This window comes from Salmo salar, chromosome ssa04 (genome assembly GCF_905237065.1).
Source record: "Salmo salar chromosome ssa04, Ssal_v3.1, whole genome shotgun sequence".
Classification (NCBI taxonomy): domain Eukaryota; kingdom Metazoa; phylum Chordata; class Actinopteri; order Salmoniformes; family Salmonidae; genus Salmo; species Salmo salar.
The window spans coordinates 80,794,476-80,811,032 of NC_059445.1; the positions used below are offsets into that span (position 1 = coordinate 80,794,476).

The window sequence follows — 16,557 nt, forward strand, 5'->3', positions numbered from 1 at the left end:
ACCAGCATCCATGACTAACACCCTAACCACTGTCCCAATAAGGGATATCTCCAGGCCAACAGCATCCATGACTAACACCCTAACCACTGTCCCAATAAGGGATATCTCCAGGCCACCAGCATCCATGACTAACACCCTAACCACTGTCCCAATAAGGGATATCTCCAGGCCACCAGCATCCATGACTAACACCCTAACCACTGTCCCAATAAGGGATATCTCCAGGCCACCAGCATCCATGACTAACACCCTAACCACTGTCCCAATAAGGGATATCTCCAGGCCACCAGCATCCATTACTAACACCCTAACCACTGTCCCAATAAGGGATATTTCCAGGCCACCAGCATCCATGACTAACACCCTAACCACTGTCCCAATAAGGGATATCTCCAGGCCACCAGCATCCATTACTAACACCCTAACCACTGTCACAATAAGGGATATCTCCAGGCCACCAGCATCCATGACTAACACCCTAACCACTGTCCCAATAAGGGATATCTCTAGGCCACCAGCATCCATGACTAACACCCTAACCACTGTCCCAATAAGGGATATCTCCAGGCCACCAGCATCCATGACTAACACCCTAACCACTGTCCCAATAAGGGATATCTCCAGGCCACCAGCATCCATGACTAACACCCTAACCACTGTCCCAATAAGGGATATCTCCAGGCCACCAGCATCCATGACTAACACCCTAACCACTGTCCCAATAAGGGATATCTCCAGGCCACCAGCATCCATGACTAACACCCTAACCACTGTCCCAATAAGGGATATCTCCAGGCCACCAGCATCCATGACTAACACCCTAACCACTGTCCCAATAAGGGATATCTCCAGGCCACCAGCATCCATGACTAACACCCTAACCACTGTCCCAATAAGGGATATCTCCAGGCCACCAGCATCCATGACTAACACCCTAACCACTGTCCCAATAAGGGATATCTCTAGGCCACCAGCATCCATGACTAACACCCTAACCACTGTCCCAATAAGGGATATCTCCAGGCCACCAGCATCCATGACTAACACCCTAACCACTGTCCCAATAAGGGATATCTCCAGGCCACCAGCATCCATGACTAACACCCTAACCACTGTCCCAATAAGGGATATTTCCAGGCCACCAGCATCCATTACTAACACCCTAACCACTGTCCCAATAAGGGATATGTCTAGGCCACCAGCATCCATGACTAACACCCTAACCACTGTCCCAATAAGGGATATCTCTAGGGCATGTGCTTATTGGGCCAGTATAGTGAGGTCCAGAAGAAACCCTAACCCCTCCTCCCTAGGCACTAGATCTGGAACATCCTGATAGGTCCAGAAGAAACTCTAACCCCTCCTCCCTAGGCACTAGATCTGAAACAGCCTGATAGGTGTAAGCACCAGGATAATTTCACTTTGAAGTAAATCTCAGTTCTGTTAAAAGTACACTCAAGGAAAACTATTATTGATCAGTGATTCAGGAGTATCATTTAAAAACAGATTAATATACCCCACTAACATTAGACAACTATACAGAAAGCTCAATGATAAAAGACTAGTCAGACGGACTGACATCTGGCACAGACATGGTTGCGTAGCAGATAGATCAGAGTACAGTGAACCAAGAGGTTGTGAATTCAAATTCCAGGTAACGGTCGTCCTATATAGTGGACCAAGGCGCAGCGGGTTGAGTGCTCATTTTAACTTTTATTGAACACTAAATAAACAAATCAAGAAAACGAACGAACGCACAGTATTACAGGCTAAACACAGCAGTGCAAAAACAACTTCCCACAAGGGACATGTGAAAACAGGGCTACCTAAGTATGACTCTCAATCAGCAACAACGATGTACAGCTGTTCCTGATTGAGAGCCATACCAGGCCAACGAAGATATACACAACATAGACAGATCATAGAATTACAAAACATAGAACATAACCAAAAACCCCGGCATACTCTAAACAAACACCCATCTACATAAACACATATCCCAACAAACCCCAAACCACATAAAACAAACACCCCCCTCCCACGTCCTGACCAAACTACAATAACAAATAACCCCTTTACTGGTCAGGACGTGACAGGTGAGGACATCTTGAATAATAATTATAAAGTATAAATGAACATACACAATGTAATCATGTATGTCAAAGTGTGTTAAATATTTAAGTTGAAAACACAACGTTAAAAACACTGTTGGTGCGAGTATCTCTATCCTTGCCAACAGACAAAGACATATGAATGGATCAGCGGGTCACCAATCAGGGCATTGATATGCTCGGCAACAGTAACAAGACATTACGTGTAATGACATATTTGTTTGATACAAATGTTCTTGCAACATTCCCATAAAACGTGTCTAGAACATTAATATCTTATGTTCTGAGAACCATGTTCTGTGTATGTTTGGTGGGACTGTCACGGTTGTCTGAAGAATGGGACCAAGGCGCAGCGTGTGTATCGTTCCACATTTTATTTTAACTGTGAAACTATGCAAGACATACAAATAAACTCATAAACAAAACAACAAACCGTGACGAAGAGGTGCAACATACACTTACACAAAACAATCTCCCACAAAACCTAGTGGGAAAACCAACAACTTAAATATGATCCCCAATTAGAGACAACGATGACCAGCTGCCTCTAATTGGAGATCATCCCAAAAAACAACAACATAGAAATACAGAAACTAGAACCCCACATAGAAATACAGAAACTAGACAAAAAACCCAACATAGAAAAAGGAAACTAGAACCAACATAGAAATAAATAAACTAGACAAAACCCCCTGTCACGCCCTGACCTACTCTACCATAGCAAATAAAAGCTTTCTATGGTCAGAACGTGACAGTAGCCCCCCCCCCCAAGGTGCGGACTCCGAACGCAAAACCCGAAACAGCAAAAAAAAACAGGCAGGGTTAGGGTGGGTGTCTAATGTCGGTGGCGGCTCTGGTGCAGGACGAAGAACCTTCTCATCCCGCAGATCCTCCTGCATCGGAGGCGGTTCTGGTGCGGGACGAAGAACCCGCTCATCCTGCTTATCCCCCAGCATAGGAGGTGGCTCCGGGTTCGGAGCGTAGCCCCGCTCCGCCAGCTGATCCCTCCGCTTTCATGTCACCGGACCGTGGATCATCGCCGGAGGCTCTGGACTGCAGACCACCGCTGGAGACTCCGGACTGCAGACCGCCGCTGGAGACTCCGGACTGCAGACCGCCGCTGGAGACTCCGGACTGGGGGCCGTCTCAGGAGGCTCCGGACAGTGGGCCGTCTCAGGAGGCTCCGGACTGTGGGCCGTCTCGGGAGGTTCCAGACTGTAAAACGTCGCCGGAAGCTTTGGACTGGGAACTGTCGCCGGAAGCTCTGGACTGGGAACTGTCGCCGGAAGCTCTGGACTGGGAACTGTCGCCAGAAGCTCTGGACTGGGAAGGCGCACTGGAGGCCTGATGCGTGGGGCTGGCACAGGTGGCGCCAGACTGGTAACACGCACCTCAGGGCGAGTGCGGAGAGCAGGAACAGGACACACCAGAATGGGCAGGTGCACTGGAGGCCTGATGCTGGCACAGGTTGCGCCAGACTGGTAACACGCACCTCAGGGTGAGTGCGGGGAGCAGGAATAGGACACCCCGGACTGGGCAGGCGCACTGGAGGCCTGATGCGTGGGGCTGGCACAGGTGGCGCCAGACTGGTGACACGCACTTCAGGGCGAGTACGAGGAGCAGGCACAGGGCGTACTGGGCTGTGGAGGCGCACTGGAGGTCTGGAGCGTAGGGCTGGCACAATCCGTCCTGGCTGGATGCTCACTTTAGCCCGGCAAGTGCGGGGCGCTGGCACAGGACACACTGGAGACACCGTCCGTATCACTGCAAAACATGGTGCCTGACAGGTCACACGCTCCCTCAAGCGAGTGCGTGGAGGAGACACAGGACGTACCAGACAGGGGAGGCGCACTGAAGGCCAGATGCGTGAAACTCGTGCATATGACACCGGACTGGTGTCACGCTCCTCAGCACGCCCGCTCTGCAGCACTCTCAATGCCAACACCTCTCTCCGGAATCTTGCGTCGAGTTCTTCACTCGTCTCCCTGACTGGCTCTGGTTCACACCTCAGCTCTCCACCTCAGCTCTCCTCAGCTCTCAATCTCCTCCTTTGGACGGCGATACTCCCCGGCCTTGTCCAGGGTCCTGCCCCATCCAGGACTTCCTCCCAGGTCCAGTCCTCCTGACCACACTGCTTGGTCCGTTTTTGGTGGGAGATTCTGTCACGGTTGTCTGAAGAATGGGACCAAGGCGCAGCGTGTGTATCGTTCCACAATTTATTTTAACTGTGAAACTATGCAAGACATACAAATAAACTCATAAACAAAACAACAAACCGTGACGAAGAGGTGCAACATACACTTACACAAAATAACCTCCCACAAAACCTAGTGGGAAAACCAACAACTTAAATATGATCCCCAATTAGAGACAATGATGACCAGCTGCCTCTAATTGGAGATCATCCCAAAAAACAACAACATAGAAATACAGAAACTAGAACCCCACATAGAAATACAGAAACTACACAAAAACCCCAACATAGAAAAAAGAAACTAGAACCAACATAGAAATAAATAAACTAGACAAAAACCCCTGTCACGCCCTGACCTACTCTACCATAGAAAATAAAAGCTTTCTATGGTCAGAACGTGACAGGGACATTGATGGAATATTCTCCTAACCCACAGATAACCAGACACATGAATGTTCATGCAACATTCCAATGAAACATGTCTAGGTCATTAATATCTTAAGTTCTGAGAACATGTAACCACGTTCTGGATAAGTTATATTTGACATATAAGAGAATGGTCAATTGGAAACATTCCTTGCACATCATGGGAACATTCCTATGAAAACATTAGCTAATGGCCTAATGAGACTCTTAAGGGAACGTTCTTCAAAGTTATGGGAATGCTTGTTGTTAGCTGGGACTAACCTGCAGATAAACTAGAGAGAGAGACAAAAGCTGTGCTCTATCTGTGTAGTGTTAGCGACGCATCACGCCACTGCAGCAGTGCAGATAAGCAAGTGAAACGTTAGGATTGGCAGGGAATGCAGCCTGGGCTTCTATCAGCCCCTTTTTCTGCTGGTCTCAGAGATCTGCCTATCACAGCTTCTCTGAAATGTCGCACAAACGCAAATTACATTCCCACAGTCTCTATTTGTGTACAGTGTACATTTTTGAACACCTGTATGCAGTCATTGTTCAAGTGGATCTTGGTACTTATATAGACCCTGTCTAGCTTAAGATGATGAGCTTTTGTTGTGAAACGATAGATTTGTCTTCTTTTTTACAATAGCAAACATATGTGTGAGATGGCAAGGCAGGAAGACAAGGGTTAATCTAATCACCCCCCCCGGGACTGCACTGTGGGATGGAGTCAGTAGGATGAGGAACTACCCACCACCCACTCTCCCCCTGGGACTGCACTGTGGGATGCAGTCAGTCAGAAGAGGAGCCAAGGAACTCGATTCCAGTTCTAGAGTCACGGGGAAAACAAAGAATAAAACACATCACATAGCTACATACATCAAAAAGTCTAACGTACAAGTAAAACCTTTTACAGTCATCTTGTAGTCTGTGAGAGCAATCACACTGTACTACTTAGCACTTAAGGGGAACCATGTCTTGTCGTATAGTTACCAAACTATGCTCTGGAGTCTAGTCTTGAGGTGTCACAATACTGAGCAGGACTATGTTGCTTCTCTAGCCCAGGGCCCGGTTCCATAAAGCATCTAATTAAGTTAATTTCCCCCTTATCTTTTCACTTAAAGTTTCCTTAACTTTAAAACATTTTATGGTAAATTTCCCCCTTAAATTAAGTGAAAAAGTTAAGGGTTCCCTATGAGGTCTTTTGCTTCATTCAGTATGGATATCAATGTAAACAGCATTTGTGGAGGTGAATGTTGCTTTCTTCTGCCCTGGTTTCAAAAGGAAAACATCAACCAGCAAGGTAGCTAAACATTGGAAGGTGCACAATCCATAGCTACAAAGTAAGTTAGCTTGACGTGCTAGAATGTAATAGAAATAATTTTAGAGAAAAGTAACTAAAATAAATGTTTTATTATCTTCTTAATCAATTTGTTTCTCCTGTCTTGAATGTAGAAGTTTTATTTGGCGATCTCCCAAAATAAATGCGATCTCTTTGACGAGACATACTCATTCAGCGAATCAGGTCGTCTCCATGGTAACCAGAGACTCTTTCTGCATTACATGCCTTCAAACTACTGTAAAACTCGTAAATTATTCCCTTACCTAAGGACATGTTTGACTGGCTCTATGCAACGCCCTTAAACAATTCCAATAGGTAAAGGGAAATTATACCAAACACCCCGAGCTCTGGCTTCAGCGTTAAACAGAAAAGCAGCCGTGATTAATCCCTGGTCATTTCCTGAAAAGTACATATGTAATGTAACCCCACGTACACACATATAACACAGACACAGAGTCACTGACATTAAGATTGGAGTGAAGTTTCCTAAAAGGCTTAAATAACCACTGACTGTGCAGTGCTGTATCCAAGCAACAGGTGGGGCTCTCAGATCTGTCATGAAGAAGTCAGCAACCTTGAGTTCCTCGTCCAAGACTGAAGTGCTAAGACTAGCTAAATAAATCCAAGGAGCATTTGTCCCGCTGCATGAACATCTCACCGGAAATAATTTTGACTCAATGAAACTATCTATGGTCAAAGAAGCCCTTCGGTGCAGATCATATACCGTGTAAAATGAAGATAAGCAAGCAAGTTACACATTATGTAATTATATTTGTTCATCTTCGGGTCATGCCCTTCAGTCTGCAGCCTTTGTCCTGGGCACATACACTGCTCCGACCAGACTCTGCATCATTAAACAGTTAACATATCCTTCTAGCTGCATCTGTTTCTGATGGCACTGAAGATGAGTGAAGGTCACAGTTGAGTGGCTGCAAATTGAAGAGGTACACGCACCAGGGGCTCATTTCCCATAGGAAACCATTGCAGTCATATATGCCCATCCAAGCACAAAATGTGCATTGAGGACATACAGTTTACAGAGTACAGCTTACACATCTAGAGGAGCTTCTGGCAGAATAACAAACAATATATTTAACAGCTAATAATTACAAATAATACTGTAGATTTAACAGCTAAAAATACCAAATAATACTGTAGATTTAACAGCTAAGAATACCAAACTCAAACGCATCCACAGATGTTGTAGGACAATATATCATACCATATACAGTATAGTATATGTTAGAGACAAAATAGTAAAGCAAACTTTAATATGGACTAGTCTGACTATACACCATTTCAATGAATGTCACCCTGAACCGAGATAGGCTACATCTAACAAGTATCCACAACATATCCACAAAGACTAAATAACAGCTAGGCTACTTGAAAAATATGTACAATAACACTTGCAGAGAGCTTGACATCAGTCCAACTGTGCTCTACCAGTGTATTGTGAGACTATGTGACGTCGAGACTACTGTATAGTTTAACCTGCTCAAGAGGTTCCACTTGTAAAGACGCAAAGAAATGTGAGAGAATGATGACCAGTACCTGAATGAGAGCTATACATGTAGACAAACTTGGTCCATTTGTAGTGCTGGATCAGGGCAATGAGGGGCTCCTGAAGCTCCGGTCTGAGCTGGATGACAAACTGGTTGTTGGTTTCAATTGGGAAACTGGGTGTCACAAAGCAGACGTGGAGAGCCCCGCAGAACGACATGAGCATGTTCATGGTCTTCCTGTCATACAATCCAATGATGGCATAGACTCCTTTGGAAAACTGTGAACAAACTGTGGAGAGGAAAAGTAAAGAAGAGGAAAGGTGAACATGTTAGGTTTATGAGAGTTTCTGTTGATGCTGGTATTAAACCTTGGGTTGCACGGGCCTATTGCAACTTTCTGCCCTGTTTCTATAAAAGTACATCAGACCGGTCTGGAGAGGGTGGGAGAACATGGAAGGATGAGAGCTCCGAGGGGTCACAGTTCAACAACAGGGGGAAGACAATTGTTGATAAAGTGCTGGGGGTAAACAAGTTTAATTTTAAAAAACACATTTTGTATAATAAAACATGCAAACTGGATCAATAAATTAATAGATAAATAATTCAATAGTACATAATTGAAAATCACACCAAGGGATGAAGGGATTAAGTGGTACAAAGATAAGTGCTATGTTAAAGTGCTTGATATAATACAATTAAATATAAAAAACGACAAAACCAGATTGAGCAAATAAATACATTGTTTTTTATTGAACTTCCTCCTCATGTCGGTGGCCCCTCCGGCTCTCTTAATTAGGCCCTCACTAACTCCCACTGTCAATGCTTTATCCTCCTCTTTACCATTCATACCAAGTGGAGCCAAGGTCTTACATGTTGCTATCCACCTGGATTAGGGTTAGGGTTAGGGTTGGGGTAGGGTTAGGGTAGGGTTAGGGTAGGGTTGGGTAGGGTAGGGTTAGGGTAAGGGTAGTGTTAGGGTAGGGTTAGGTAGGGTATGGTTAGGGTTAGGGTAAGGGTAGTGTTAGGGTAGGGTTAGGGTAGGGTTAGAGTAAGGGTAACAGTTAGGGTAGGGTTACGGTAGTGTTAGGGTTAAGGTTAGGGTAGGGTGGGGTTAGGGTTGGGGTAGGGTTAGGGTAGGGTAGGGTTTGGGGTAGGGTTAGGGTAGGGTTAGGGTAGGGTTAGGGTTAGGGTAGGGTTGGGTTATGGTAGGGTTAGGTGGAGAGGAAAAGGAAAGAGGAGGAGATGTGATTTGATTTGATTGCCATAATGGGACCCATGTCGTCGTTAAAGTTATACTTTTGACTCATCTCTTCATGGAACATTCTTCCAAGTGTCTTGATTATCATCCAGGTACTTCCAGGTGCTTTTTGACAAACTTGAGTCAACTTTTTGGAGTGTAAGGGGACAATTATTTTTCACACAGGGGAATTGAGTGTTGTATAACTTTGTTAATTAAAAAAATAAAATAAGTATATCTTTTATTTGTAATTTGTAAACGCAGGTTCCCTTGATCTAATATTAGGTTTTGGTTGAAGATCTGATAACATTCAGTATAAAAAATATGCAAAAATCAAGAATATCAGAAAGGGGCAAATACTTTTTTTCACAGCACTGTATAAAACGGGTTATAAAAATAAATGCAGTGCTATTTGAATGAGAACAGTGAGAAGAGATGGGGTAATTGTCACATCAGGAATGCAACGCAGTGCCATGTTGGTGACAGCTATCTTTGCAACCATTCATTGATGCTCTTAATAAGGTGTTCTTTTTATCTCGTTCACGTCTCTATTTGTCTGTGTATATCTTTTCTTCCATTCCATAGTGAGGCTCAATCATTTCTGCACTGTCACTCATTGTGGCTTCTCTCTGCAAGTGGTTTGCTTGTTATCCGATAGAAGTCTCTTGTAGGGATCTGAAAAGACAGGAGCTGCTGCCATAAAAATTATATGATAAAGAACTGCAACAAAGGTGTGGTATACACACTGTCTATATCTTTAGAGAACGCTTTGATGTATATCACCTGCTAGCAAGTCATCTGCCTTTATTCATTTAGACATGGCTGTTTACCTGCTAACGAGTCATCTGCCTTTATTCATCTAGACATGGCTGTTCACCTGCTAGCGAGTCATCTGCCTTTATTCATCTAGACATGGCTGTTTACCTGCTAGCAAGTCAGCTGCCTTTATTCATCTAGACATGGCTGTTCACCTGCTAGCGAGTCATCTGCCTTTATTCATCTAGACATGGCTGTTTACCTGCTAGCGAGTCATCTGCCTTTATTCATCTAGACATGGCTGTTCAGTGAAGAAAGAAAACCAAAACAGTGATTCAAATCTACAAGAGGAAGACTTGATCTGGAGAACTGCTAAAAGTTTCTCTGTTGCACCTGTGTTTGCAGGGAGAACGCTTTGTTATTGTTTGAACTTCAAAAATAAACCTAATTGGAATTACTCATATTAAGCGGATTTGAATTTAGTTTGTTTCTGATTAAACAGATGTAGGATCTTAATTTGAGACAGTTTGTTACAGCGTACATTTTTTCCTGCATTAACAGGAAATGTGAATTATTATGTGGATTATAATTAATGGATATTTTTTGCAGGGATTGTACATTTTTGTTAAGGGGAAATCAAGTCTGAAATTTCAAAGTGGAAATTACAAACTTCAGAAGCCTTTTTAAACCTCAAATGCACTACAAGTTTTACATTTTTTTGGTGATCAAATTAAGATTCTGTATTTTGTGTAGATTTTATTAGTCTTTACTGTGTATGCTATGTTGTTCCTATCTAAATCACAACCACATTTATCCTTGTAACAGCCAGGGCCATTTTTCCTCCAATGCAAAAGATACCAGAAGTCTCTTTTATTATTTTCAAGATACACATCTTTCTCGCTAGGAGATACAAAGGCAATACAAGACTCGACAGTTCTTTTATATCCTTGTCCCCATGTACCTTTAATCTCTTTATCATTACCCTCCAGTGTATTTAAGTAGAGTATACTAGCTATAACAAATTCCTCCCACTGGGCACACCACGTAATTTCAACGTGGAGAATTGGGTAACATTTGGTTTGATACGTTGATCAATGAGATTACAATCTATTTTCACCCACTCAAAAAGACAGTCAAATGTTTGTTGAATTCCCAATCTGTTACCACAATGCTTCAACCATCTAAAAGTACAAGCAAATTCCAATGGAAAATCAATATCTGATTTTCGGTTTAGTTGTCAACTAAATGTGTTATCACTGTGCTTTCAAACATTTAAAAGCACAGCAAAGTTTAAATGGGAATACAATGTCAGATATTTTGTCAATTTATACAACACCTTAAAAGTGTTATGACTGTGCTTCATCTAATAGCAAAACCAAATAACCCTGGATTGAAATTTAGATTTTTTAAATACAGTTGAAGTCGGAAGTTTACTTACACTTAGGTTGGAGTCATTAAAACTTGTTTTTCAACCACTCCGCAAATTTCTTGTGAACAAACTATCGTTTTGGCAAGTTGGTTAGGACATCTACTTTGTGCATGACACAAATAATCTTTCCAACAATTGTTTACAGACAGATTTTTTCACTTATAATTTACTGTATCACAATTCCAGTGGTTCAGAAGTGTACATACACTAAGTTGACTGTGCCTTTAAACAGCTTGGAAAATTCCAGAAAATGATGTCATGGCTTTAGAAGCTTCTGATAGGCTAATTGACATAATTTGAGTCAATTGGAGGTGTACCTGTGGATGTATTTCAAGGCCTACCTTCAAACTCAGTGCCTCTTTGCTTGACATCATGGGAAAATCAAAAGAAATTAGTCAAGACCTCAGAATTTTTTTTAGACCTCCACAAGTCTGGTTCATCCTTGGGAGCAATTTCCAAACACCTGAAGGTACCACGTTCATCTGTACAAACAATAGTACGCAAGAATAAACACCATGGGACCACGCAGCCGTCATACCGCTCAGGAAGGAGACGCGTTCTGTCTCCTAGAGATGAATGTACTTTGGTGCGAAAAGTGCACATCAATCCCAGAACAACAGCAAAGGACCTTGTGAAGATGCTGGAAGAAACAGGTACAAAAGTATCTATATCCACAGTAAAAAAGTGTCCTATATCGACATAACCTGAAAGGCCGCTCAGCAAGGAAGAAGCCACTGCTCCAAAACCGCCATGAAAAAGCCAGACTACGGTTTGCAACTGCACCTGGGGACAAAGATCGTACTTTTTGGAGAAATGTCCTCTGGTCTGACGAAACAAAAATAGAACTGTTTGGCCATAATGACCATCGGTGTTCGGAGGAAAAAGGGGGAGGCTTGCAAGCCGATGAACACCATCCCAACCGTGAAGCACGGGGGTGGCAGCATCATGTTGTGGGGGTGCTTTGCTGCAGGAGGGACTGGTGCACTTCAAAAAATAGATGGCATCATGAGGCAGGAAAATTATGTGGATATATTGAAGCAACATCTCAAGACATCAGTCAGGAAGTTAAAGCTTGGTCGCAAATGGGTCTTCCAAATGGACAATGACCCCAAGCATACCTCCAAAGTTGTGGCAAAATGGCTTAAGGACAACGAAGTCAAGGTATTGTAATGGCCATCACCAAGCCCTGACCTCATCCTATAGAAAATGTGTGGGCAGAACTGAAAAACCGTGTGCGAGCAAGGAGGCCTACAAACCTGACTCAGGTACACCAGCTCTGTCAGGAGGAATGGGCCAAAATTCACCCAACTTATTGTGGGAAGCTTGTGGAAGGCTACCCGAAACGTTTGACCCAAGTTAAACAATTTAAAGGCAATGCTTCCAAATACTAATTGAGTGTATGTAAACTTCTGACCCACTGGGAATGTGATGAAAGAAATAAAAGCTGAAATAAATAATTCTCTCTACAATTATTCTGACATTTCACTTCTTAAAATAAAGTTGTTATCCTAACTTAACTAAAACAGGGAATTATTTCTAGGATTAAATGTCAGGAATTGTGAAAAACTGAGTTTAAATGTATTTGGCTAAGGTGTATGTTAACTTCCGACTTCAACTGTACTTGATGCATGTGGTTGGTCATTGCAATTTGAGATTCTGCACAGATGATTGTAGCATTTGTGAAGATCTCCACAGACTTAGGACATTTGCATGCCATCTTGAACATGCACACTTTCTATGACTTCATAAGAAGACATTTATTGTTACAGTAACCTCAAAATGTGGCCAAGGATGTGTTACTCATTTTAAAGTTTAATAAATACACTGAGTGTTCAAAACATTATGAACACCTCCCTAAAATTACATTTCTCCCCTTTTGCCCTCAGAACAGCCTCAATTCAATGCCTTCCACGGGAATGCTGGTCCATGTTGACTCCAATGCTTCCCACAGGTGTATCAGGTTGGCTGGATGTCCTTTGGATGGTGGACCATTCTTGATACAAACGGGAAACTGTCGAGTGTGAAAAATCCGTCAACGTTGCAGTTCTCTACATAAATTGGTACGCCTGGCACCTACTACCATACCCTGTTCAAATGCACTTAAATATTTTGTCTTGCCTATTCACCCTCTGAATGGCACACACACACACACACACACACACACACAAAATCATGTCTCAATTGTCTCAAGGCTTTAAAAATCCTTCTTTAACCTGTCTCCTCCCCTTCATCTACACTGATTGAAGTGGATTTAACAAGTGACATCAATAAGGGATCATAGCTTTCACCTGGATTCACCTGGTCAGTCTACGTCATGGAAAGAGCAGGTGTTCTTATTGTTTTGTATATTCAGAATATATGTTTTGTCTATTTTTAGTTTAATCCTGGACTGAATTTAAACAATACATGTTGATTACTTCCCAAATGCCAAATTGGCCTAAATAGCCCCATTGATGATATATAATTGATAAAGTATGATTATATTTAATTTGCTCTGTTCAATTTACCCTTTGGAATGACTTTGACATGAATAGTGAATCCAGTAAGTGGAGGTTCTAAACACTCATTCTCATAATAGCACATTGGTAAATCAGTGGCAAATATCAAAGCTGGGCTTGTTTAAAATCCTGGATGGGAGACTAAAAGGATAGCTGTAGATAAATCAACTCTCCAGCAGGAGGTGCTGTTCAGTTTATTGTTATTTGGGGATTTTAGTGGATATTACGTTGATGATTTGATGTTGTTTCAAAGGTACACATTCAAGATATTTTACACAAGGTTTGTCTATGTTGAAAATTGGTTAACATGATGACATAATCATGTGGTTGACATTTCACAAAACAACAGTTCTGATGTATTTTCCACGGGTAGATTCCACGTCACAATGCGTTGACAAACGACATTGAAACAATGTTGATTGGATTGTGCTACATGGAGATTGTTTGCACCACAGCCTGCACTCAGCAGTGAGAAAAACAGCTTTTTCTCCTGGGGGGGGGCTTGGGAGATGCAGAACGCTCCGAAAGTGAATGATCCTCTCTGATTCTCTGGCTCCCCAGTGAAAACCAGCTGAGGGCAGCTGAGGCTCTCTCGTCTGGCAGCCTGCTCTCTAGCTGGTGAGATTTGCTTTGGCTACAGAGAGGATCAAATAAAGACTGTCCGTCCAGTTGGGACAGTCTTACGCAACCTTATCTTTGCGGAAGCACGCCGTGTTGACAACAGTGATAATGCATATTGACTTTTAAGAGCATCGAGACAAGTCACTTTTCCAGGCTAGAACTGGAGCCAGAGCTAATCATGAATCAGAGCCAGAGCTCAATACATTTCACTTCTTTGGCCTAAACTCAGGCTCTTTACGTGAATTGTAATAATGGTAATCCCCTCATGTTCTGCAGCCTTGGTACAAAAAATCTGATTTGTTACTGAGTTTATTGTGGTGAGATGTGGTGCTCTATCATTCTCACAACATATTAACCAAAGACTGTCATTAGAGCCAGATTACACCAGACTATACCTACATTATCATTAGAGTCAGATTACACCAGACTATACCTACATTATCATTAGAGTCAGATTACACCAGACTATACCTACCACTATCATTAGAGCCAGATTACACCAGACTATAGCTACATTATCATTAGAGCCAGATTACACCAGACTATACCTACCACTATCATTAGAGTCAGATTACACCAGACTATACCTACATTATCATTAGAGTCAGATTACACCAGACTATACCTACATTATCATTAGAGTCAGATTACACCAGACTATACCTACATTATCATTAGAGTCAGATTACACCAGACTATACCTACCACTATCATTAGAGCCAGATTACACCAGACTATAGCTACATTATCATTAGAGCCAGATTACACCAGACTATACCTGCATAATCATTAGAGCCAGATTACACCAGACTATACCTACACTATCATTAGAGTCAGATTACACCAGACTATACCTACATTATCATTAGAGCCAGATTACACCAGACTATACCTACACTATCATTAGAGCCAGATTACACCAGACTATACCTACATTATCATTAGAGTCAGATTACACCAGACTATAGCTACATTATCATTAGAGTCAGATTACACCAGACTATAGCTACATTATCATTAGAGCCAGATTACACCAGACTATACCTACACTATCATTAGTCAGATTACACCAGACTATACCTACATTATCATTAGAGCCAGATTACACCAGACATAGCTACACTATCATTAGTCAGATTACACCAGACTATACCTACATTATCATTAGAGCCAGATTACACCAGACTATACCTACATTATCATTAGTGCCAGATTACACCATTTTATAGCTACACTATCATTAGAGTCAGATTACACCAGACTATACCTACATTATCATTAGAGCCAGATTACACAATTGTATAGCTACACTATCATTAGAGTCAGATTACACCAGACTAAAACTTCACTATAATTATAGCTAGATTACACTATTTTATAGCTACACTATCGTTAGAGCCAGATTACACCAGAATATAGCTACACTACCATTAGAGCCAGATTACACCAGACTATAGCTACACTATCATTAGAGCCAGATTACACCAGACTATAGCTACATTATCATTAGAGACAGATTACACCAGGCTATTGTTACATTATCATTAGTGCCAAATAATACCAGACTATAGCTACACTATCATTAGCGCCAGATTACACCATTATTTAGCTACACTGTCATTAGAGTCAGATTACACCAGACTATTCCTACATTATCATTAGTGCCAGATTACACAATTTTATAGCTACACTATCATTAGAGCCAGATTACACCAGATTATAGCTACACTATCATTAGCGCCAGATTACACAATTTTATAGCTACACTATCATTAGAGCCAGATTACACCAGACTATAGCTACACTATCATTAGAGCCAGATTACACCAGACTATAGCTACACTATCATTAGAGCCAGATTACACCAGATTACGCTAGCCCCCCATTCTGCCTAGTAAGTCGTTGCTTCCTAGATGCATCAAGGAGCAAAAATATGTTAGCAGGATGCTAGATACTCTAGTGCAGACAGTATCATCAGTGGGGGAGAGAGTTTCGAGTGACAGACACAGCATTTGATTTGATTTTAGTGATGGACAGGACTTGCAGGAAGTATGTAGCCTATTGATTCCTTGTTGATGAATAAATAAAACAAAAGTGTTACACCAGACTAAAGCTTCACTATCATTATAGCTAGATTACACTATTTTATAGCTAAATTGGTGGTTGAAGATATCCTTCTAGTGGTCTGGTGGCTGTGCTTTGGCAAAGTGGGTGGGGTTATATCCTGCCTGTTTGGCCCTGTCTGGGGGTATCATCGGATGGGGCCAGTGTCACCTGACCCCTGCTGTCTCAGCCTCCAGTATTTATGCTGCAGTAGTTTATGTGTCGGGGGGCTAGGGTCAGTCTGTTATATCTGGAGTATTTCTCCAGTGTCCTGTGTGAATTTAAGTGTGCTCTCTCTAATTCTTTCTTTCTTTCCTTCTCTCTCTTGGGGGACCTGAGCCCTAGGACCATGCCTCAGG

At 42.3% G+C, this 16,557-nt stretch overlaps 1 protein-coding gene across 3 annotated transcripts in view; it reads right to left on the reverse strand.

Annotated features, from left to right (window-relative positions):
- gria1b (glutamate receptor, ionotropic, AMPA 1b) overlaps positions 1-16,557 on the reverse strand; it is a 100,449-nt gene that overhangs the window by 64,096 nt on the left and 19,796 nt on the right. For all 3 annotated transcript variants that reach the window (XM_014198174.2, XM_014198173.2, XM_014198175.2), the window contains exon 3: positions 7,604-7,843. In XM_014198174.2, the coding sequence (XP_014053649.1) occupies positions 7,604-7,843 (240 nt within the window). The remainder of the gene's footprint in view (positions 1-7,603; positions 7,844-16,557) is intronic.